Genomic DNA, 25,168 nt, shown 5'->3' with positions numbered 1-25,168 from the left:
GAAGTCAAGGAAAGATGTGAATGATAATTCATGAGGACTTAGGAAAAAACGATCGCGACTGCACTTCTCCCATGGATGTATTACAAGGAAGTCCTCGGCTCCCTGATGATGCGACGGCGGATGTTATTGACGTGGGTCTGCTGTGATAAAACTACAATGTTCACGTGATGGACTACAAAAGGCACACCCTCACTGGGTTGGTTTTTATGCTGCAAGTTTTTTTTCGTAATTGTTTTATTTGTGTTTTCTTTTAAAAACTTTATAAAATGCATTCTTCAAGCCCTTTGTAATGTGGATCTTAAAAACTGCACTATAAACTCTGAGTATTACTATTATGATCACGAAAATAATAATAATAATAATAATTATAATATTAATATTATTGTTATCATTATTATCTTAATCAAGCCTACTTCGTTTGGCGCATACTCGCCACATTGTTTAATGCACATTATAAAGGTTATATGAGGACATCTCGGTGTAAAATATTACATCATTACTAAAGTGAGAATCAAAAATAAAGAGGAATATAGGCTGCCAGTCACAGAAGTGAAATGTAACATTGTCACAGGAGATGGTTGCTCACACTCACCCTCCCTTTCCCCTCATATTTATCGTCATGAATCCACACTGTGAAAATAGCCGAAATAAATATTGAAAATATATACGACGTGTTAGATCCACTATTGTACATATGATCATTCTTATGTTTCAAACGTGATGAACTGAAAACACCAGTTGTCTTAAAACATCCCTGCATGTCAATGTACTGATTCTGATCAGGCTACAGATGTTTATTGAAGCTCTATTAGAGAGAACAATCAATAGTAAATATTAAATACACATAAAACATGATAAAATACAATAGCAAAATTAATATATATATTATATAATAACACATCTGTTTTTTGCTAAATATAAGCCTTAATTCAGGGTAAAGCTGTGATTATAACTCTTTGTATATAACAGCTTAAGAAGCAGCACACAGTTCAGTAAACAGCTCCATGGTGAGGTGATCGTGTTTTAAAGTTATTTTGCTTGTACAGAATGTGGATTTGTGATGTCATGAAACAGCTGACTCCCCAATTAGCAGCCCATGTGGAGCATCACTTTTTTACTTTACATATATATATATATGTATATATTTATTTATATTCTCTTTTCGTTATTGTGTTTAGCTGATATGGTGGGTGATACATTAAGTTGTTTTTTGTACATAGTTTGGAATAGACACACTTTGTTTGTTATATCAATAAATGTTTTATAAAAGTACTAAAGTACTTCTTTATCAGAAAGAAAGAAAAAAACCCAACCTTATTTTCAAGCATGCATTCATGATTATACATTTGCTGTGTTACAAATTTAGTATTGCATTGTCAGTAAATTTCTGATAAACACAGCCATTGCTTATCCTGTACAAATGCGATCCATGAAACACAGATGTGGGGGGGGTCCCTAGGTAATAACAGTCTTGTGCGAATGGGCCCTATGTCTATGTTGTGTTTTTGGCCGCTGTGCCATAACTATCCCTCTATATCTCCTTATTCTTTGTCTTTCTACCAGTCCACGCTCTGCAACATGGTCCATGCTAGACTTCTGGACTCCAACCCAGCACCCTCTGGTTCCCACTCCAGACTAAGCTACTGCTGCCAAACTAAATCTACAAATAGTAAGGGCCATTTTTATTTTCTTTAAGTCTGAGTTGTGGTTTTGGTTGGCCGCAATGCCGACTGATCTCTCATCTCTATAACTATCCCTTATCTCTGGTTTTACCTCTCTATCACTCTGTCTATCTCTATTCCTAATCCCTCTTTATCTATATGGCCGCCGTGCCCTGAATATCTCTCTACATCTCCTCTCTATCTGTCTATCTGCTGTGAGATATAAGTGTCATTTACATTTTGCCACCTTAGAAGTCTGAGTTTCTATCTGAGTGGTTCTGAGACATTGAGCTTCAAAGTTTTGCATTCCAAATAGCAAAAATTATACGAATCTGTTTTGTTTTCTAAATACAAAACTACAAACAACTTTTATGAAAAACCTCACAGAATGTTAATATGTTGTCACAAAATAAGAATAATAATGTTTAAAAATTAGATTGAACCTCATAACGCTGAGGTGGCGATTTGTGTTGTGTTGTGTCAGTTAGTATTATGATCTGTCATGGTCGCTGTGCCATAATTATCTGTTGTCTATCTGCTTTGATCTATTAGTTAAATCTATATGATAAAATAATGGTCTAAATTGAATATTACACTCTGTTATTAGTATTTATTACACTCACACACACACACGCACACACAGGACGTGTAGACATGCATTAGTTGTAGATAGATGTTAGACTGATGGAGCTGACACATACTCAGTGCTCCAAGCTGTTAGAGCTTCAGTGCCTTGCTCAAGGGCACTATCCTCCATTTTCCACGTCAAGTCCCTGCAGATTAAGCTATCACCGCCCAGTAAGGTCTACAAAAAGTAAGTGCCATTTTTATTTTCCATGTTTGTGTGCTGGTTTTGGCTGGCTGTGGGGCTGACCGATCTGTTTGATTATCTGTCATGGCCACTGTGCTGACATATGTGTTTGGTTATCTTTAATGGCCACTGTGCCACGACTATCCCTCCATATATCACCATACAGTGTCTTTCCCTCATCTTTCCAACTGTATCTCTATTTATCCCTGTCTCTGACTCATCTCTCTTGCCTCTCACATAAGATATATAGTGTTTTTATGTTCTTAAAATCCACTGTGCTGACTTATCTCTTGGAATGATCTTGTATGGCTGCCATGCCATGACTGTCTGTCATGCTTCTATTTTTTTTAAACATTTTTTTTTTTTTAGCTTGAATCAATATTGAGACAATAATATATTTTTAATTATTAATCCCTCAATATATTTAATTATTAATCCCTCAATATATTTAATGATTTTTAATAATATATTTTAATGATTAATCCCTCAATGGGGAAATTAAGTTTTTTTCAGTCTTGTAATTCTTACATACACAGATACATCAAAAATACACACATTGACAAACAGGACTTGTAGGCATGTCAATAATTGTGATAATGTCATAGAGATGGAGCTGCTACTTAGTGAGCGCTTCAAGCAATTACGGCTTCAGTTCTTTTTGGTTTTCACCATAAGCTATCCATGCGTTCCATTACCCATACTACCATATTGCACTGTCAGAAAAAGCGGTACAGTTGGGTTACATATGTTCTTTAAGGTACAACTGCTGTTGATGTACGATCAAAGGGTCTTTGTTGGACCATAAGATGTCATGTACATTTTCTAGGTTGAACAGGTACATATAAGTACCAAACTGAGAAAAGGTACATGTCTGTACAATTTTTCCAACATAAAGGGGTACAAATACGGAGATGTCAGTATGTGCATCCCAAATGTTGTTGGGAGATGGGATGATCATTGTGCAAGGAAAAGGATCTTTGACAGGTCAAAAAGCTCCAAGTAGGATTGAAATGTTGACAAAATTCAACTTTTGTTGAACACGAGACTTTTGCAACTTTTTTCATTCATGTACGCTGTTTTTTTAAATTCTCACACCTATGTGATATGCTAACAATTATTCTCCAAGAACAAGATTCATAATTTATATGAGTAAAATGAATGTGCTGGAACAAACGTTGAAATGTGCTATTAAACTTTTGTCTTCAAGTATAGCTGCATAAAACTTTATGTCCTGGCAAAGACTGAAGTAAGATTGAAACCCTGTCTTGATTAAACTTTTGGGGCATGGAGTAAGTGTACAGACATTATTTTTTTCCTTCAAATCTAAGAATTTCACCTCAATCTGTTACACTAAAGAGTGCCTCCAAATTCTGGTTAATTCAGCAACAAACCTGTACTTGTGTGTAGTTTTTAAATGTTTTCACTGTGTGCTTTATTGTATCGTGCTGCACTCAGTTTACCCTATTTTTACCACATACTTATAATGTCTTAGTTTTCTAAAAGCCTGTCTAGGGACAGATTTTGCAAACTACAGTCCAATATAAAGTCTATGATTCTTGCATGGGATAACTTTTCTCAGTTTGTCTATGCAAGGGCAAAGAACCTAATTCTGAGCCCTACACATAAGCAGTTTCTGTGGGCTCCCTGGCCTTCCCAGTTTGGGTCCTTTTTTCTTTCTTTCTTTCTTTCTTTCTTTCTTGTGTATGTGTGTGCTCCAACAGCATGGTCAGTTACTGACTCGGCTCTAGCTGCATTTAGTGCAGGGGTGGACTAATCCATTTCACACCCTAAGGGGTGAGAGGGGCCTCAGAGTGCTTCCACTATTTGTTTTATACAAAGTTCAGTCAATTTGTTTAGCCACTTTTAATTTAGTTATAGCACTAATTACTAATTTATTAAATTACTTAATAAAATATTGCAAACAAATAGAACTTTTCTTTCCAGGCCTTCCCAGGGCCCTTCCTCCCATTAGGGCCCGATGTAATCGGTCCCAATTTTCCTCTCATTGTGATGCCCCTGTCTATGTATACTGTACCTGCCCCTATCAAAAAGACAATAAACTAAGAAATATTCTGGTGATCTGTTCAAGTTCACTGCGTCTAAAACATGATACCTTAGCATCAAGTGAGAGAGCACGAATGATATTAACCTCACTCTGTCCTCTTGTTCGCACTCGCCTGTGAGAATAAAGCCACAGTTGTAGCGAGGATAAGTGGGAGGGTAACCAAATAAAGTTATCCAGGATGTCTTGCATACCCTCAGCAAGGGAAATGTGCAGACACACACACACACACACTAACCTAATTTAAGCAGCCAGCCCTCTCTGTCTGGGTTGAAGAATGTGTGCGTCAGGTCATTTCCATCATCCTCAGGGATCTTAAAGGGTTCGCTCTTGATGCTGTCGTATAGATTCTGGACAGAGAATTAAAACAATAGGGAAAGGAACATTATGAAACAGAAAAGCTCACATTGCCATTTTCAGTACCTCCTACCTTCAGATTAACGATACATTAACAAAACATTGACAAATTCTATTTAAATGTCGGAAAGTGAGAGACAATGATTCATACCTCGATAACTCTGGGAGCTGACAAAGTGTCGTTTGTTTCTTAAAATAAGCCAAGGGCACTTTGGTAAAGACGTCAGCCTATAGTATGTGGGTAGATCAACTTGCTTTTTTGAATTTTTCTTTGAGAGATCGCAAAAGATTATTAGCATAAGTATCTAGGGAGAGGATCTAATTCTGCTGAGCAGCAATATCTCAATTAGTGAAGCGTGACTCTGCTTGGTGCAGAAATTCCAAGACGTTTCTCTCTCCACGCACACTTCCTTGGATACATTTGTCATACCTAACAAACTAATAAAGTCAAAGCTCTCACCCTGAGTAGCTCCTCTGGGAGGTCTCCCCCCTCATTGATCCCTCTGTTCATGGAGATGAAGCGCTCCACAGGGGGCTTGTCTCTGACATTGGGATTGTGCAGGCTTGTGTTCAGCATAATGATGGCAAATGATAGGACGTAGCAGGTGTCTGTGGAGGTAATTACACAGTGTTTGTCACTGAAACCATAAAATACAAGCACACATCTCTCTGTGTAAGAACACGTTTTCTTGCTTGGAGTTCATGGATTAGTGTGTAAATTATTACAATTACTGATCTTTTTTCACGAGGTCTATCTTAAATCATTGATTTTATAATATAAAGGCTAGATGAAGATCATTCATTTGTTTGCATTTCAAACATTTTCTTTGTAAAATTCCAAAAATGATAAAATGATATTGAGATGACAGCACATGATTTGTGATTAATTAGACAGGAATCCATCAACTGATTTTCCCACCACATCTATTTAATACTCTTTCTAATAAAAAGAGAATTTAATCAACAAAGAGCCCCATATTCTGGGGCACATTGCGCTCTCATCTGGGCCTTTGAACACACACACACACACACACACACACACACACACACACACACACACACACACACACACACACACACACACACACACACACACACACACACGGGGCGCACAATACACCATTCTTTATCGTCATTGTGATATCAACTTGCACGATAAACGCATCTTTAAAGACTGCAATATTGCACCTTAAATACAGTTAACAACATATCAAATTACATTTTGTCTGTAGGCGCTATTTTGTTTAATGTGGGCCATGCTGTTAACTCTTTCGGACAGAGCCCTCACTATGTACAACAATAAGGACGACCGGATGGCTTGTGGCCAGTAAGAAGTTACATCACGCCAGTAATTATGAACAGTAAGTTGCCCAAACAGGCCAGTGCTCAAAAAAGTGAGCAAGCCAGCATCAATACTACTTCTGCTCTGCTCTCTGAGACTCCCCCTACTCTGTCTGTGTCTTTGTTCCTACCAGTAGCGCACAGTGCAAAAAAAGACAAAGGCTGGCTTGTTTACTTTCATAGATGAAATGTCACTCAATCCTAAAACAACATACGAGTTGATACACAAAGAGCATTTATTGTGTCTTGGCAAAAAAACATACGACTGGGTCAAAAAACAGTGTTTCCCACAGAATAAAAGTCTATGTGTGGCGGTAGACTCTTATTCTGGGGGGTTGGTGTGTGTGTCTTATTGTGATTATTATGCATCCCCTGTTTGATTTCAGAGGTTTTTGCCAGTTATTGAATGCAGTATAGGCAGAATACTTTATTTTTTACCCCAGCAGCAGTTTGTTGAGTTTGAGTCTCAGGGTGGAGAATTGATCAATTGATCAGTTTGAGGGTGGATTGATCAGAGCTTACCAGATTTGATTGTGGGATGAGAGGAGCAGCTGCTGCAGAAATGAGTGAAAGCAAACTTTTAGACCCAGTACTGGACCACTGGGTGCATGGTTCCCATGGGATGCCAGTTTCATTGGAAAAACTATGAACAACATTAAGAGCACTATTGCTCTAAAAAAAAAACAAAGCAATCTCATATCTATATGAATTAAAGAACTGTTAAGCTTCACTTTAATTGTGCCTGGCTTCGTGATGCTCCATCTCTGACCAGCTTACACTCTGCGCTCCAGGAATGTGGTGCTCTGAAGAACGGAACTGCATATATTTTTCAACAGCGCTCTGAATGAAATGGTCTAGCTCCAAAAATAGAAAATTAATTCACAAATAAATGATTGTGTGGAAAGCCCCAAGAGTGATGACTCGTGTTGCAAGAGTAGCGTAGCTCCTTTAGAAAATGAGTAGCGAGTGTGTGGTCAACTGAGAGAGAGTGACAGTAGTTGCGCTGAGACCTGATAGTGTTGTTGGCGATCAGAGCAGAGAAGAAATCCACACTTAAGTCAAGTAGTACTAAATGTACAGAGTAGATTTCAGTTTGTTCACGTATAAACACTATAGCTCCTCCCAAGTAAATATAATTATATCTACCTGTATACACAAACACAGGTGCTGTGCAAGTCTCAGCAAGAACTGAGCACATTTATTGTTTTTTTTATTTTAAGTAATATTATCGATGAGATACATTATCACTCATCTCATAATTTCCTTGTATTGTGGAGCCCTTACACACACACACACACACACACACACACACACACAAAACCTTGATCTAATGCTCTTGCAACTCCACATCATAACTCCTGCTAACCACCCTCCACCTCATCCATCCACACACTAACTGTCCCAGTCAACATCCTCTGCACTATAATTTACAACCCTGAGTGCTCCGGTCCTGAGAGATGACCAATAAGTAAGTCTGGGTGTGTCACCACTGCACCACATCAATATTCATGACCTGAGCTGTCACCTGCGTCCTCCTCGGCACTTGCTCGGTTAACACAAAAACAGCAGACGATGTGCAATGGGCCAAGACTGCACTAATGACCACCATTGACCGGTGATCAATTTCATTATCACTGCTGGAGACACAAGTCATGATTACACAACGATTAGTGAGGAAGCTGCTAAGTATGGTGGGAAACTTTCTGATTTTCTGAGCGCAAACCTCTATTTAATCAGAAAGTGGTCATATTCGTTGATCCTTTGGGAAAAATCTTCAGGGATCGTGGTCACTTAAGATTTATACAGCCTGAAAAGGCCCAGATGTCTAATGAGGGAAGACAGACAGCCAGAAATATTGATCTGAGGCTGAGGTGGTCTGGCTGGCCCATATTATCTGTCCAGGACTGTCTGGCTGAGTCTGACTCATATGTCTGCTGCAGTGTGTGTGTGTTTGTGTGTGTGTGGTACCTGTGGACTGGAAGACGCCAGGATTGCATTGGCAGTACCTGGAGGCAAATGCCTCCATCATACGATCAATTTTCTGGGCTTCGCCAGGAAGTCTGAAGCTCCACAGAAACTGCCTACAACAGCGGAGAAAGAGAGAGAAAACTGAATGACAGATCATGAAATATTGAAGCAAATGTTTATCACAAGATATTCTCTAAGAAATACAAACCCTATTATACGTCTCATACGTCTTTTTTTTTTACATTATCATTAAGAAAGGAAAGACACTACGAAATACATGAAGACAGCCTCACTTGGAAGGCTTTTAGAGTTAGAAAAACGTTATAAACATGAATCGTGACAATCATCAAACCTGAGTAAACAAGAATTGCTTTTACTGACGCTCCTAAAGAAACTCTTAAACACTGTAATCAGAACAAAAAAACATGAAAAACATAAAATCCTCCCTCATAGTATTATAGACCACAATACAGTTTGTTTGATGTTTGATTAGTCTTTACTGCCGTAAAGTATGTACTATAACTCAAACTGGACATCCTGAATTGTATATCATCTTCTCACTGCACCTGTAGGAACACACACACACACACACACACACACACACACACACACACACACACACACACACACACACACAAAAATAGACCCCATTTCTTAAACACAGTGCTGTTATTGGTTGTTAACTCACCTTAAGGCTTGTACGAGGTTGAGGTCTGCAAACTCATGAAGCTCCACAAACGCCTGGAGGACTTTAATGTTAAAATCATCCCTGGAGGAGAGGAGGGTCACATGTCACACATGTTTAAGTATTTACACTGTCAAACAGTAACAGGAAAAACAGACATTAGACTTTTAACGCAGGATTCATCTCTGAAATGTGTAAAAAAAAAAAAAAAAAAAGTGACAATTTCACGCATTTTGGGGGTCAAGGTGAAAAGTGAATGCAAAGCACCAGTTTCAGACAGAAAGCCACTGTATTTGCAGGCAGCATGAAATTGCTGTTGTTTTGACAGTTCTGTCCCCATTGATTTTCCTTCGATAAGAACCACATGTCCGCTCGGTTATTTTACTGGCACTGTCGCCTGTCGCTGCTCTGCTCCGTAAATCCAGACCACCAATTTCCTGGGGCTTTATGCCCTTGTCTAAGTGCAGTGCAGTGCAGATCTGACAGAGAGATGGGGAGAGGAAAAAGAAAGGTGGAGTGAAAACAGAGGGAAAACCAGAGAGCTCACCGTTCCCCTAAGTAGTCCCCGATGACTGTTTTGTTAAGCCCCTCGCCTTTGTAGAGGAACTGTGCGATGTCCTCTGGGGTGTTCTGGAGAAGATCGTTCTCAAGAAGAAACTGGATCCCCTGTTTAAAAAAAAAAAAAGGAGTGCACAGTGATACCTTTTTGGTCTAATAAACCTGTTGGATGTTTTAAATTTTCGTTTAAATCATAAAAGTGCAGTTCAGTAACAGTGTTATTTATCCTGACAAACAATCAGTTTAAGGCAAGTTTTGACCTTTTTAGGGTCCATGTTGAACTTCTTCCTCCCCATGGCGATCTGTTTGTTTCTTTGCGTGGTTTTACTGCAATGAAAACACAGAAACATCCATCATGTGACAGTTAAGGGTGTGGTGTTGTCTCCAGGCTGCTGTGTTTGTACAGTAGGTCAGTTTGGGATGGGTTCGTCCAGGACACGGTGAAACTTTGTTTACGTTTATATAACTCGTGAGTGTACACGGGGTTTAACCTAAAACAACTGGAAATACACAAAGCAGAGCCGCATGTGACTATCACCTGTACTGTACTTGTGCATAAGCAGTTGTCCCCCTTCCTCAAAACACATTTTGCATGAGCCCTACAGGGAAATCTCCACCTTTGTGTATATTGCTCCCTCTGCTTCCTGTGTGACTAGAATAGCTTGAGCCCCGTTGCCAGCTGCACCTGAGACACACACACACACACACACACACACACACACACGGCCTCACTCCACCTCATCAACCAATCAAATTACAGCCTCTGAATACAGACTGTTTACTTAATGTTTAGTCGAGGGACTGTCCTGCTTCACTCCTCAAACAAATAGGGATTAACACACACAGACACACACACACGACGACAGGTGTGAGGCACACGGCTGAAGCGACAACATGACTGAAAGGCTCTACAGAGCAGAAAAAGTAAAAGAAAGAATTACCTCATCCTAAAACTATAAGTCAATGAATCGATACGTCACCTTGCAGAAAAATAAATTAAGTTGTGATTAATCATTAAGTTCAGCGAACATGCCAAACATTAATTGGTTGCAGCTCATTAAATATGAGGATGGGGTCATTTTTTCTTTCAAAACGTCAGATTGGTTGAAAAAAAAAGAAAATAATATGCGGAATAATCAACAATTAAAACAATCATTACTTGCAGCTTTGAAACAATTAATGAGTTAGGGAAAAAAAAGGAACTTACCTTTCACCCACACAGGTTAGCTGCTCGATCTCAGTCATTACCTCTGCAATCTCAAACTTCAGCCGCTGCAGAGAAGAAAATCAGAACACGACTCACTCACTATCTATTCCATATACTACAATTGGTTTTTAAAAAAAATGATTTTAACAAAAAAGACAAACAGCATGGATCACAGCATAATGCCAGGTTTTGTTATAGTTAGAGCTGGGCTACATGGTTAAAATGTAATATTATATAATATTAATAGGATTATCTTCAAGATGTAACTTTTATTTAAAAAAAGTTTTTGTTACATTTACAAAAACTGTCACTACATCCTGACAGTAATACATCATAAAGATAATCTCTTAAAAAAATCATGTTTACCCTCCTTGTGCTTCCAATGGCATTTGTGGAAACGTCAAGTTAGTTTTTTATTAAAGTTACCAACTTAAGCTTTAACAGGACATGTCTTTATTAGATGGTGCACAGTTGGAGGATGACAGGAACCGCTCAATTGCTGTACTTTTTATATATATGGTCATTTTACAATATTGGTAACTCTACGCAAAATAAAATCACACATGAAACAAATCAACACTCAACGCACAAGTCATCTTACATGCCAGCGCTTTGCAATTTGCTTATTACTGTATATGTTTTGATCACATTGACGAGCCCTAATTACTAGATCTTTCTATTGTTGGAGGAAATGGAATCATCATCCCGGGATTGTTACTCACTTCAATATCATCAAGAAGCTCTTTTTTCCTGCGGCGTATGTTCGACAGCTCATCTCTTTCCTCCAAAGACAGGTCCTCAGGTACTGGAAAATACAGAGAGAAGGGAAAATGAAAGAGCATGTGTGAGTGACGGAGAGAGGGAGGGGCAGGGTTATGAGGATGGATTAAATTAATTCACTGTCCGACCAGCCAGTCAGAGTCACAGGGATTAAGCCTGCCACTGCATACCTGTTCAGTGAATCCAGCCCCAAATGACGTTACTCATCATGACCTAAATTAATACACTAACAGACAGGAGTTCATACACTCTCAGATATCTTTTTTAAAGGTGAACTTGGTACGTTTATTTATTTTTCTCTATTCACACTTTAAGTCTTTTTTCCATACATGTCTTGTCCCATGGCAGTTTGGATTACTCACTCATCCAGTTGCAAAATATTACAATTATAATACATTGCTGAATTCCTTTAGCAATTACTTAACACTTGGGAAAGTTTGAAGTACTTACATAGTATCTTTTAATACTTTGACTAGCGCCCAGTTTCTCTTTGAGAGACTAACGTTTCAACTGGAACAGATAATCACATTGTAGGGAGTGCAAAGTCTTTGGAATGTAGTAAGCATGAAAATGTGTAATATTATAGGTCAAATCTGCCCTACTCCTGCATGATGGTTCCTGCGTAATTTATAGGGTAGGAAAAAAATGTCTCACAGGCTGACACACTGACAGAATGACATATGTCATCTAAAGGACATTGGTTACTTTCATGGTTGGACTTTTTTAAAATTCAGAGAAAAGTGCTGATCATATTGATCATATTAAGACAGAATAAATAAACAATAAAGTGGGGCTGCTTCTTGAAAGTCAAAGACTCAAATTATCAGTCAGAGACCCTCTGTTGACTGAGATTGCCTTAAATTCAGCCGTCATTTTTTTTCTGTGCAGTGTACTTTTGGGGACATTTTGGTAGCCAGATTTAGTGAGTGGTCTTGAATTTCATGTTAACACTTTGCAGTTGCGGACATGCAGACATGCACAGGTAGCGACACAGAGAGAGAGAGAGAGACCGTACAGTAAGGTGAGGAAGTGAGGGATTTACATCTGACAGCAAGTTATTAAGATACAGTCTCTGTTTTTTTTAGACTTTAAAAGTTTGTATGGAAAACAAAACAAATAATTCAGTATTCAGGGCAAATCAGTGGAGACTGGCATAATTCTGAGTCAGGTACAGCCCTACAATACAGTCAAACAGAACAGTTGAAAGACTGCATATAACAAGCTAGAAAAAAACTGTTTTTAAAAGGTATGTTATCCAGGCAAATGGCTTCTTCTGGTCTATATTTCGCAAATCAAGTTCCCACGTTTACACAGTGCCTCTTTATGGTATTGACAGTGTTATGTATGTAGAATAAATAGCAGGTGTTAGATGTAGATTACACAAAAGCCACTGATAAGGAAGACGTTTCTCATGAGAATTTTTTTCTACACCAAATTAAAACCACGGAAACTTCCCTTTTGGAAAGCATATCAGTTCCATAAATAACATCCCGGGTGTTTGACACATGCACACACACACACACACACACACACACACACACACACACACACACACACACACACACACACACACACACAGCGACCACTGAGCATCTGGTGAGGCCTGCCCCCTCAAATATTGGCTTTCTGATAGTCAACTCTCGTCGGGCCGTCATTTGGGGGGTAATTATCACTGCAGAGAGAGAGAGAGCGCGAGGCACATCACGCAACATGCATGTTGTGCTGCATGAGCAAACACTGTATACACACGAGTACACAATATGCACGCCATGCATGTAGGATTCACAATTCACACACATTTTATTCTACACCATGGGTCCCCAAGAACCACCTCCTTATCTTTCATTTAACCGTGCCACGTCAACTTCTCCCCCCACAGACCCCTCGGAGGACCTCCCCCTCTCTCCTCCAATACATCAGAAAACAGCAATCCATTTGAGAATGAGCTGACAGGAAGTAGGTCATTTTCACATGGAGCTATACCAGATTGTGCTTCTCCTACGCTGTTTCTCACACACACACACACACACACATGCACACACTCCCCCTCTATCTTTCTCTTTGTCCGCCTCCACCCCAGTGCTTGAAGTGGGGGTGAGTGCAGATTCAAATCCCCCAACTGAATCATACCGCTAAGCAGCTTTGCATTTCAGACCCCCCCCTCCCCGTTGTTTCCCCTTTGACTGTAAATAATGGAGAAAGAAAAGTAAAGTTATTTCTTCTTCTCTTTATTTATCTGCTGCATCTCTCTCTCACACTCTTTAAATCCTCCCCTCTCCTCAGTCCTGTTCTGTAAGACAAAGTGACAGAGGCAGTGTGGACTATTAGGTTATTACGTTCTGAGGGCTTGGAGCTCATGTTATCACAGACGAGCAGCCAGTCAAGAGAGCAGAGATCCAGATGGCTCTGTGATCATTTCTCTCTGACACAATGATGCTCACATAGTATCGAACAACTTCTAGGCAGAGAGAGATAGAAACGGAGCCAATATACGAAACTTAAAAAGATGCTAATTGGGTATAAATACCATGTCTAAAAAACTATGCGCATTTAAATGATGATGACTTACTTTTAATTTGTTAAGATATAAAAAAAAGGTTATTGTTCTGGAAGTGTTGAGTGTAAATGCTCTTAATGGCAGTATAGACTGCTGCTGCTGATTTAGTTCAATCCTGTATTTATTGTAAACTGTAAGACTGCAATTATATTAGCTTTTTGTAATTTTTGCCTCGTGGCCATAGAGGTTGTTGGGACTGTATCGGTGGATGATTTCGATGTCTGCAGAGGGCTTTGTTTTCCCCTTATTTTAATTTGCTTTTTATTCTTTTTTTTTTAATCTTTTCCTCCTAAATGTGGTCAGATTAAACAGAAAGCAAATTCTATAGGTGGCCCTTTTGCATACAAAGTAAGTAGAAAGATGCAATTAAACACCTATTTGTTGGGAGCTTTATGAATCTACATCTTCTGGACGGCTGATCGATTGATTGGTTGATTTGCTCTGGTCCGTCAGGAATTCTCATTGGTTGAAAATCGCTGGTATTAATTTAATAAGCCCCTGTGTCCACCAAAGTATTACTTTGTATTGTATTGTTACTGTCACTAAGCAATTGCGTGTGACATTTGGTCTTTGTGGTATTTATTGCTGTCATTCTTTTACTGTGATTGGATGGCTTGGTAAAAAAATGTGACAGTGACAAGCACAGCGTTTTACAATTAGACATTGAACATTTTTCAACTCGCATATTCAATCAGAAAAACTGATAAATAATCACCTACAATATTTAGTGTCAGATTTATCACTATCGATGTCTCCAAAAAGACACGGCAGTTCAAAGTTGAATTACAAAGCTTCTGAAAGGGATACCGTTGCACTGAAATCCTTGCTGGAGCAGCATGATGTCAGCTTAGCTTCTGGGCAAAGCGAAGTAAATCTCTCACAGCCAGCATTACAGAGATAATTAACATTAGTAACGTTATGTTCGTATACAACATCGTCGAGATACCGTCTTTAGTGTGTCACAGCTTTCTCATCAGTCCTGATAAATGCTTAGTGGTGAGACAGATATGCGCACGCAGCTCAGGTAGATAAGCTCCACATCAGCGATACAGTACACAGTTCATTCAAATAACATTACTAGGGAAAAGCGAGTACATCATAATCTGTGTCTGTATCTCTATTGGGAATGGGTGGGATTTAAACTGTAAGTGGGTGGGACTTAAACTGGAAATGGGCAGGACGTTAACAGAAGTCGTTGTTTTAGCCTGAAATTGATCTGGGTTGATCAGAGGTCATTATATTCATTATTCATTAGAAAACAATTTAAAGAACAATCTCAGAATTAAGCTTCAGATCATTTTTTATAACAAGGGTAAGAAATTGAATACAGATACCTAAATAAGGATTTTACTACATCACAAGTATGGATATTGATAGTATTTTATCAGATGATATATGTACTCATAAAAAGTATTCGTACCAGTTACGCGTTTACTCATCCCTCAACATTACATTAGACATTAAATTTGTTTTACACTTGCTCATTTGGACAACAGCATGAGGCATTCAACTTCCCCAAACACACAGTTTACTTGCCACTGGCAGGCTTTATTGTCAAGCCCTGTGAAAGCCCTTCGGTGGACACATAACAGCACCAGGTAGAGTGTACTCAGTGCACTGTGGCAGATTTAGTTGATCTAGGGAAAATGTGCAGCTATTTTGCCCCCATTGACCATTTACTTGATTAAGGAGTAGGTCAAATTTCAGTCCAAGATTTTGTCTTTGGTTGAATATAAGGCCCTAATCTACTTCATAAACGTCCAGAGTCAAGACAAAGAAAATGAATTTAAAAAAAAGAACCAGGAAATAAACCAACACCCAAATTTGCTTCACTTTTTGCATTTGTATTTTAAAAATATATATTTAATAAATCTTTTAATATATATAATAATAAAAAAAAAATTAAAAAATCAATTCTTACCTAAAACAGTAGCTGACTAAACAGTTTCATTACAAGGTCCATTTGGTAACTGTTTATGGAGCTTTTCATCATTCTTCATCGTGTGTACCTCATTTTACACACTTTTTCTTGCAATACATCATCAAGTACTTGTGACTTTTAGGGAGACAAAACATCTTATAAGAAACTTATAAGAAATTTCTGTTGATTTTCGCTTGTCCGTGCAACGTGAGTTTGTAATAATGGACCCCAGTAAATAGTCTGTGGGGTCTTAAGTGGATAAAAAGAGAGAGAAGTTGTAAAGAAGCAACGTCTGCATGTGAAAGAAACAAAAGACACAAAAGGATGCTTTCAATGCCAAACAGCAAAGAAAGGGAGAGACTGAAAAGTGATGTACGAACAGATACCGGCACACCAGACATCTTCACACTCTCTGCCTCCGTTGCTCTCTCCTTGGCTTCAGTTAAACAGCCTCATAAAGCAGTAATTGTGGAGCAAAGAGACCCTGCAGGCAACCTACGTCTATAATGCGCAAAAAAACTCCTCCATCCCTCCTACTCTGGCTGAAAGAGCTCGCCTGGACCGGAGAATGGGACAGATTGTCTGACGAGACTGAATCTGTTTTGGGTAACAATTCCCCCGCTGTGCGTTTACCATAGCATCAGGAAAAGCAGAGTAATCGGATATCATTGTGGGGACAACTACTACTGTACAGCCGAGGCTGGACATCTGATGCATTATGCATGAAAGTCTAGGAATCTGTGAGTGTGTGTTTATATGTGTGTGAGTAGTTCTCTTGCAAAAAATCCATATTAGGTTATATACAAACGCTACATGCTTAACCCCAGGCACTGCCACATAGATTACCAATGCAACACTACTCAGCCTTTTCATATTATGACTTAGGGGGCTGCTGTTCCAGAAACAATCAATATATCATCATAATAGTTCAAACTTGCATGCTTAGCCTTTTCATACCCCCATCAGTCTTAAAGCATGCAAGGATGAGTAACTGCCACTGTGCTCAAGTTTTTTTTCCAAAAGACACAACGTCCATATGTTTTTAAAGGAAAGGTCACTGAGTTTGTAACTTCCTCTCTCCAATCTCACAATTACTTTGAGCTCTTGTCTCCTGATCAACCGTAACCAGTCGGGTCATCATCATCAATGTGCTGCTGAGGCAACAAAGACATGGTAGCATTTCAGGACTGTAGGCCTGTTGTTGGAGGATATATTGTCCAAGAAACAACTGTGATAAAGGATATTATTGTCATTTTGACCATTTGCTAATTTTTTGCCACTGGTGTACTGATAATATCATAGCTGAAAATGAAAAAAAAAGTAATTTACACCTGTTAATATGTACAACAAAGTATATATAAGAAATTATAGTACTTACCAACTACTAACAAAAAACAAGCTATGCCTCTTATGACAAATGGATAATGATTAAGGAGTTTAAAATTATAAACAATTTTTGACTTGTTGTCAGGGGTTGGCAAGCTCACGACTATCAGGACTATGCAACTTCCACTCCAAAAGTGCAGCTGCAGGCTACTGGTGAGCTATGCTGTATTGTCTTTTAAGTGTTGTTTTAATTTTGTTCGGATTTGTGCAAGTAAGCATGAGTGGAAATAAAATAAAGGAGAATTGTGTAAATTGCTTTTAATGGCGGGGAGGACCCTGCTGTTTATTCAGGCATCATGTTGGCTAAAATGTTGGTGATCAAGGTCAGGTTCATATATTGTACAATAAGTCGATAACACAACAGGCCTGAAGGACTGTACGCCATTATCATCCAAGTGATACAAGATTGAATTTAGTAGTACACTAAGTATGTGTATGTCATGATGGTGACGTTCAATAGATTTTATAATGGTGGCAGAGTCCACCAGTCCTGCACTGGATTCAAATCGCCTTCACATGAACTAGCAATTTCAAGGAAATTGTGAATATTGTAAAGTTACTGCTTGTATTTCTATCTTGTTCATAGATGCTTCCCTGTTTAGCAATCACTGCATCAGAGCTGTATCTGTCACTGCTAATGCAAACTGAACATTTTCTTCTGATACTTCTTCATACTACAAGCCTTCAACAGGTGAACTACAGAGTGGCTTTTATCATGACAGGAAATATTATGTGTTTTGTCACTAAGGGTAGTGCTGATGCATCTACAAATTGAGAGAAGGTCATATTTGGTAGTTCTTGTCAGGGTAAAAAAATGCAGGGAGTAATGAAACAAGAAGGAACAATTCCAATGAGCTGTTAGCAATCAGAAAACCAGCAAATGTTCAAGTTGTAATCAAGATATACAACTCTTTTTCCTGTGCAGCATGAAATCTGAGTGTAGTCACTCACAGTATGGTGGAAAAAAATGCAAATGTTTAATTTTATTCCTTCAAAACAATGCAACTTGAGAGATTACAGTTTGTTTGGCTGCCCTGTAAAAGAAACACAGTTGTTGATCCTGACTGACATCTAAGTCTAATCTTAAGTATTTTAATAATAAAATGCAGTAAGTGAAACATTTTCACAAAGTAGGAAAACTTGATCAAATCACTCCTCGTCTTACAGTAGGCCTAAGTCATTGTCAGTTTAGGTTACAGATGGTATATCATTAGTGGTGAGATCTCATGACTCCATTCTAACTGAAACTCGCCCTGCTCTAGACAGTCATAGGGTCACAGAAAGGAAATAAGATCACATGCAAATTATTCACGTCACTGATAACAGAGTCTTTTTCTGTTTAAGCTCAATGGCATTCTTTGTTGGAGTCACTGATCACTGTCTCGACAACTGTATACTAAACTATAAATGCTTGTCTTTAGCATAGCGTCAGCAGATGTGCTGACCCATATGTTAGAACTGCTGCCCAGTTTGTGGATGAACCATTAGACCCCAATCAACTGAAAACTACTCAGGCTCTTGAATAATGCATCACTGCCCTGCTCCAGTCCACAGTCCAGACAGCAAGACCTTTGTTTTTACCGTCAAGTGCTTCTGTAGATATTGGAGAGATTGTGATTTGATTCACGTGACCAACAGGCCTTTATTGGCAGATTGCAGAGTCAAATGACTAAACGCCTTTGACGACTAAAGACAGTCAAGCCTTTCCAATAACTTTGGTGTCAAGGTCACTTGAGAGAATGGTTTTGCATACTGATACCTCTGTTGTATCAGGTTATATTTGCTGCAGAATCGCCAACTTGGAAAGTCATGACACTACGTCAATGTGGGTGCTCAGGTTTTATTAGAACTATCAAGCTTTTCCTTTTTTCCGTCATACATATGTGTATATGTGTGTGTGTGTGTGTGTGTGTGTGTGTGTGTGTGTGTGTATGAGCGAGCAAATACCTCAGGCTTCAGATCATTGTGAATACTCTGTTTCCAGCATTTTTTTTTACTTTGGCTACAAGCTGGCATCAGCTTGGGACTTATTTCTTCATAGCCTACGCTGCTACATGTGGCTACACAACATGTCCAGTTGTGAGGAGTTTGGTTTAAAAGCTTTTATTGGTGATAAAAGCTCTACTTCTTTACAGTCATCCCCCCACTGCAATGATGGTGCAGAGACGCAGCGAGTGAGAGCGTGGATATGGAAGACCCAGAAATGCTGAACAATCAGAGCAGACTGGGCTTTTTCAGGAGGCCAGCTTAAAGAGACAGTCGCTGGGTCAAGATCTAGCACACCTGGCAGAGTGTGAACCCAATATTAGGCTGAGTCCTTTGCAGCAGCCCAGGTTCGATTCCAACCTGTGGCCCTTTGCTGCGTGTCATCCCCCTTCTCTCTCCCACCCTTTTCTATCAGTTTTCAGCTAGATTAAAAAAATAAATAAATAAATAAAAGAGAGATACAGGTGCTAAAATGGAGCATATCATACAAAGGGTGAATACAAAGACTGTAGAAGAAATATTAAGTGTTTTTTAAACATTAAAGCATGTAAACATGTTCTAATAAAAACCCAGAATACAAGTATAAACCTTAAATTGAGCAAAATAAATGCTGTTTAAAGTAAAGAATCCCCCATATGACAGCTCTAATAAAGTTTCACTGCCAATTCTCATAGATCTTGACAGATAACACACAGGCAGCTTTGCTTTGTGCAATTCTACTTTGAAGGGAAAGCAAAGAGGAAAAAAAAAGAATATGAAATAGACTTACAGATGGATGTAAAATATGGCCCATTTTGCAGCTGTGTTTGTTTTATTCATATTTCAGGCTACAGCAGCCACAACAAAAGACTCTAATCTGTCCAATAAACTGATCATTAATAGTTCAAGCATTTAGGATCTGTAATTAATGAGCTAACACTTGCAACCAGCAGTGTAGTAAATATATATAGCAGTGAAACTCACTTTGCTCAAATCCTGGCTAAAAACATCACTCATCAGTACCTGCATTGTCCTTTTGAGAGGGACAAACAGAGCAAGTGAAACATTTCCTGATTTTTGTCAGGCTTGATGTGTAACAATGGAGGGGATGTCTGCCGTGATTAGGACCTCTGGGCTGGTCTTCCCGTAACAATAGCAACCCTGTAAACATGAGGAGGGCAGAGGGCCGTTCCCACCGCAGGCTAATTAGAGAGCACTTACACAAGCTGGCAACACTAGATTGTGGCATGGTTGCTGCAAATACACAGCTGAGTTATAAGTGATGTAAGAAAGTGTGTCAGAGTTGGTAAAACTGACGAACAAAACTCCAAACCAGTTCACATCAAGTGTATAAACTGTCCATGTAACACTTTCCTGCAGGTGTAAATAAGACGCCTATATCTGATTCAACCACTTTCCCATCATAGCTTTCCCATCATAGCTTTTTTATTTACTGAATAAAATACATACCACATTGCCTTTTTCTCTCTCCAGTTCCCATGATGGTTGACATGCCATCAGCAGGGGTGTCTGTGTTCTTATGATGGTCAGTATTGCTGTGAGAGCTTTTAGCAGCCTGTTTCCCGCTCGTGTACTTGTTAGGTTGTGGCTGGTAGGTGTGCAGTAATTGTTTTTCCCCCCTCGGCGTTACTCCTACTCACAGCTCTCAAACATGCAGAGACACAGACTAACACAAAGCACTAACACACACACTTTGACAGTTCCTGCCTCTTGACAGATGACAGTAGCGGTATGGAAATAGCCCACATTCCTCCTACTGCAACCGCCCAGTCTGGTTCAACCAGCTCTCTGTACAACTCCAGTCTCATCCCTTCTTTTGTATTCATTCCTCTGCATTTTTTTGCTCTCTTCTTTTGTTTCTTATCAGACACAGAGCTCCATCAGCTCTTTTTCACATTTCACCTGGAGAACGATCAGAGTTGATCGTTCTCCAGGATCATCCCTCAAACTACCAAAAGGCTCATCTTTGCATCATAAAGGCTTCTGGATAGTTATTGTGCTGATGATGGAGTTTTGGCTGGCATTTTATATCATATCAGCACTCATTTTAAATACAATCTACTCACATAAAGAGTATCAGCTACAACTTTTATGAGAGTGGAGTAGCAGCCACTCCAGTCCATAGTGCTTACTGTCCACTTTACTGAGTCACTTTCATACTGTTGCAAACATTATATTTGTAACTGCTCCCTTTTCATAAGTAGTGACTCAGGAATTTTAATACAGTGTATCAAACAGTAAAGTTAGAGATATAAATACTTATTTGCTGCACTTTTCTGCTCCAACAACAGAGGAACACAAATCTCATCTATTATGGTCACAATCTTCCCAGAAGTTTTTCCTTCACATCAATAAAGACAGACAACACTGGGCTGGTTTTCCACTAGCCTCATGATGCTGGCTTTGATAATATTGAATTCACATGCATACAAATTATGATTTATGTCTTTGTTTTGTCAGTAAAGCCAGTGTCTGAAGTGGAAATTCATGACCGGCCAAACCAAGCAACAGTAGGTTTCAGTTCACTGCCAAATGAAGATCTTTGAGGTTGTTAAAGATGACTACCTCACCTGCTATTTCACTTTGAAGGAGGTCAGCTGAGGTCTTGTGCTTCACTATTTTGGTATTAACTAGACAAATGCATAGCCCTAAAAGCTGTGCCCACCAAGACAAACCCACTACACTACAGTTAAGGAGTGTCCCAGGGATGACATTTTTCTGTGGGTCCATGTTAAAATAAGCATCGGTAAAATGCAATTGTCAAAAGTAAAAACGTAACATTAGTTACAAAGTTTCACCATCATCTGCAGAGATAGAGCAACAACAGCTTCCCACGTCTCTACAAGAGAGACTAAAGCTGCTAAGTCTTTCAGCCTTGTAAACACATCTGATGTGAAAACCACACTGTTGTCCTTGGATGCAACACTTGTTGTATAATATCTGATATAAGACACCTAGAGTGCATGAAACAGCAATATCATGTTGTTGATGAATGTTTGTCATGTTTTTATTGGAGTAGTACATGTGATATGTGAGTTTTTGTCACATAGTATCACAGAAAAGCCTCTAAAGAAAAAGGTCTCACTCCAATGTTTGTCAGCCTTAAAGGGACAGTTCACCCCAAAATTAAAAAAAAATAAAAGCATTGTTTTCCTCTTACCTGTAGTGCTGTTTATCAGTCAAGTTCTGGCAGGATTGACTGTGGTGCTGTCTGCCTTCTCTTGAATATAATACAACTAGAAGGCACTCAGCTTGTGGTGCTCAAAGCACAAGAAAAAGGCATTTAAAAAACTCAACAGCATTGTCTCTTTCCAAAAATCATGACCCGGTTACTCAAAATAATCCACAGACCTTGTTGTGAGCAGATCCATGTAGGAACTATTTTCTTTTCACCAAATTACACCTGCCAACCACTGCACAGAAGGAAGTGTGCATCTCCCCATAAATGTAAGATGGAAAGGTAAGAGGCGAAATGTGTATTTCGCATTTTGTGGTGAACTGTTCCTTTTTAAAAATTACTAAATATTTTCAAAGCCTGCAGCAGTCACTTGTTGTCAGCTCTCATCCTCCACAATGTTGCCTTTATGAAAATTAGATTACAACAAAAAAATCAGAGGTTACATCAAACACAACACAGCCGTTTGATTCTTCAAAGCCTCAAACACCCTATAACACAATCCCTTGAAGTAAGACAGTCTCTTCACAGACACCACTAGTCTCAGTCACTTATTCATGAACAAGTACTGCTTGCCAAATTTCACTCTGAAAGAAACACTTCCTCTCCCCTTTGGATTTAAAAAGCAGCTTCTGATTGGTTTATTTTTGGGCCATCATATGTCACAATCCTCAGACAAATTAGTTGAGTGGTTTTGACAGCAGGGTCCCTTTTTTCTTTATCTTTGCTTAATCACAGTTTAACTGTGAGTCTTTCATTATGATTGTTATCTAACCTCACATGTCATTTCCTTAACACCAAAGTACTGGATTCTTCTTATTAAAGGCATTCTTTAGGGCATAGTTTTGCATGTTTTGCAAATGATAAACGATCAGCCCATATATCTGTCAGCCATCCGTCGACTGCAGAAACTGAGACCTTTTCTTATCTTATCACACAATCTACATCCTGCTCAGTCTTTTGCTTTTTTTCCCCCTAAAGCGAGAGCAAAGAAATTTTGAAAAGACGATGGTGATCTTGACAGCTTGCCATTTCACCAATACATAGTCTTGACAGCAGTAGTAAAGGTATGTTTGGGATTATTGCTGCTTTGTTTCATCTCTTGATCTTGTACATAATGCTCTTTATAACCTCAAACTCTGTCTAGACAAGACCTTTCTTAATTGACAAAGGATTCAGCTGTTGCTCAATACTACACCTACTGAGGACACTTGCATGCCGAACTGAGGCCTGAGAAATGTTCTGTCAGATCTGCTTTGCTGTCATCTTGTGATGACAGCAAAGCTCCCTATTTCCTTAATAATATCAGCACTCCACACAAAGTCACCTTTCCCTACCAGCATGTACAACTGATCACAGGATAACCAGATCACTCACCCTAGAGTTACCAAAATATAATCCAACAATAAAATATATATTATTTTGACATGGGCTACTCTGCAAAATGTGTACTTTACTTTTACTTATAACAGAGTACTTCTACACTGTGGTTTTGCCACTTTTACTTAAAGGTCCCATCTTATGCAAATTTTTACACCCATACAGGGTTTCTACTAGAACATGATTACATGCTTAAATATGCAAAAACTCTTTACCTTTCTCACAGTGTCAGCCTAAATATACTGGTAATCTTTCACTGTCTAAAATGTTTCATTTTAGTGCCTGTAGCTATTGAAAAGCTTGGTCTGCTCTAATTGGTCAGTGTTTCCAGATCTTGCGCATTTGCGCTCTTGGTGTCCCTGTACTGACACTGCAGTCAGGAAATGGCTGTAATGGCAGTTTCTACCTTTATATATTGTAGGTATAATGTCACAACAAGCCTAATGGCTTGTTTAAAGGCAAAGGTTTCTGTGTGTTTTTTTCTGTGGATTGGGAGTTTCAATAACTTGACCATAAATGCGGAACCCCAGGGATGAGTCCGAAAACCCGGAAATTCATTAGCATTTCAACACCTCAATTTCCCTTAAGAGACTTTCATGCTTTATTCTACAATATAAAATACATCAGTAAATACCCCATTCATTAACTTGGTGTTAAATGGGACCACAGAACGTCGATCGAACGAAAATCCCATAGGCTTTTTAACAAGAGAGTCAGGGCAATGGTAACTCTGCATCAGCTTACAGAAAAAGTGTCAAGTTTCAAAAAGACATGGACATCTGACATTTTTAAGTATGTGACCTTTAAGTAAAGGTTCTGAGTTCTTCTTGTTGTTAGCCTCTAATTTAGAAAATACATCAGGTTTTGTGTAAATGAGGCTACTCAAAAGTGAGGTTGTATACTCTGTAAAAATGTATGAGTCCTCCAGAAACTCTTAGCAGGAACTCTGTAAGGACCTCCACAACAGGAAATAACCGAGTGTCTCACCGGCCTACAGTCTGGTATGGAGGCCCTGAGCAGACAAACAGAACTTGCAGACAGAGAAAGAAAGAAGACATTGGAGGCAGTAACACAGGCTATTTATAATGGGTTCAAGTCTTAAATCTGGAAAATAGAAGTGCAAAGATACACGATACACAGAGAGAAAGAGAGAGAGATGAAGAGACGATCCAGCTGCCAAACAGGATCCACTTCTGCTTTTGTTATTCCAAGACAGCAGGAAGGATCGGAGGCGGATGAAGAGGAGGAGAGAGAGTTCATAACAGAGTCAAAACCTGGACCAGGATTTCTTTGTTGCACAAAATATGTGGGCGGTTCAGGTCAGATCATCACT

At 39.0% G+C, this 25,168-nt stretch overlaps 1 protein-coding gene across 2 annotated transcripts in view; it reads right to left on the bottom strand.

The window, feature by feature from the left end:
* The window catches only part of cyth3b (cytohesin 3b), a 48,694-nt gene that overhangs the window by 10,533 nt on the left and 12,993 nt on the right, over window positions 1-25,168 (bottom strand). The window contains exons 1-9 of one of the 2 annotated variants that reach the window (XM_042504657.2): window positions 20,730-21,230; window positions 11,373-11,455; window positions 10,651-10,715; window positions 9,704-9,770; window positions 9,433-9,551; window positions 8,889-8,969; window positions 8,201-8,313; window positions 5,352-5,500; window positions 4,773-4,884 (exon numbers count right to left, since the gene is read on the bottom strand). In XM_042504657.2, coding sequence (XP_042360591.1) covers window positions 4,773-4,884; window positions 5,352-5,500; window positions 8,201-8,313; window positions 8,889-8,969; window positions 9,433-9,551; window positions 9,704-9,770; window positions 10,651-10,715; window positions 11,373-11,455; window positions 20,730-20,772 — 832 coding nt within the window. In that variant the 5' untranslated portion in view covers window positions 20,773-21,230. Of the gene's footprint in view, window positions 1-4,772; window positions 4,885-5,351; window positions 5,501-8,200; window positions 8,314-8,888; window positions 8,970-9,432; window positions 9,552-9,703; window positions 9,771-10,650; window positions 10,716-11,372; window positions 11,456-20,729; window positions 21,231-25,168 lie in introns of those variants that run through there. The other variant, XM_042504656.2, reaches the window with a different exon arrangement.

This window comes from Plectropomus leopardus, chromosome 18, assembly GCF_026936395.1.
Source record: "Plectropomus leopardus strain MGB_pleo_1.0 chromosome 18, ASM2693639v1, whole genome shotgun sequence".
In the NCBI taxonomy this organism is placed as follows: domain Eukaryota; kingdom Metazoa; phylum Chordata; class Actinopteri; order Perciformes; family Serranidae; genus Plectropomus; species Plectropomus leopardus.
The sequence above is the reverse complement of the archived record's forward strand: the minus strand, read 5'-3'. Positions and strand labels throughout refer to the sequence as shown.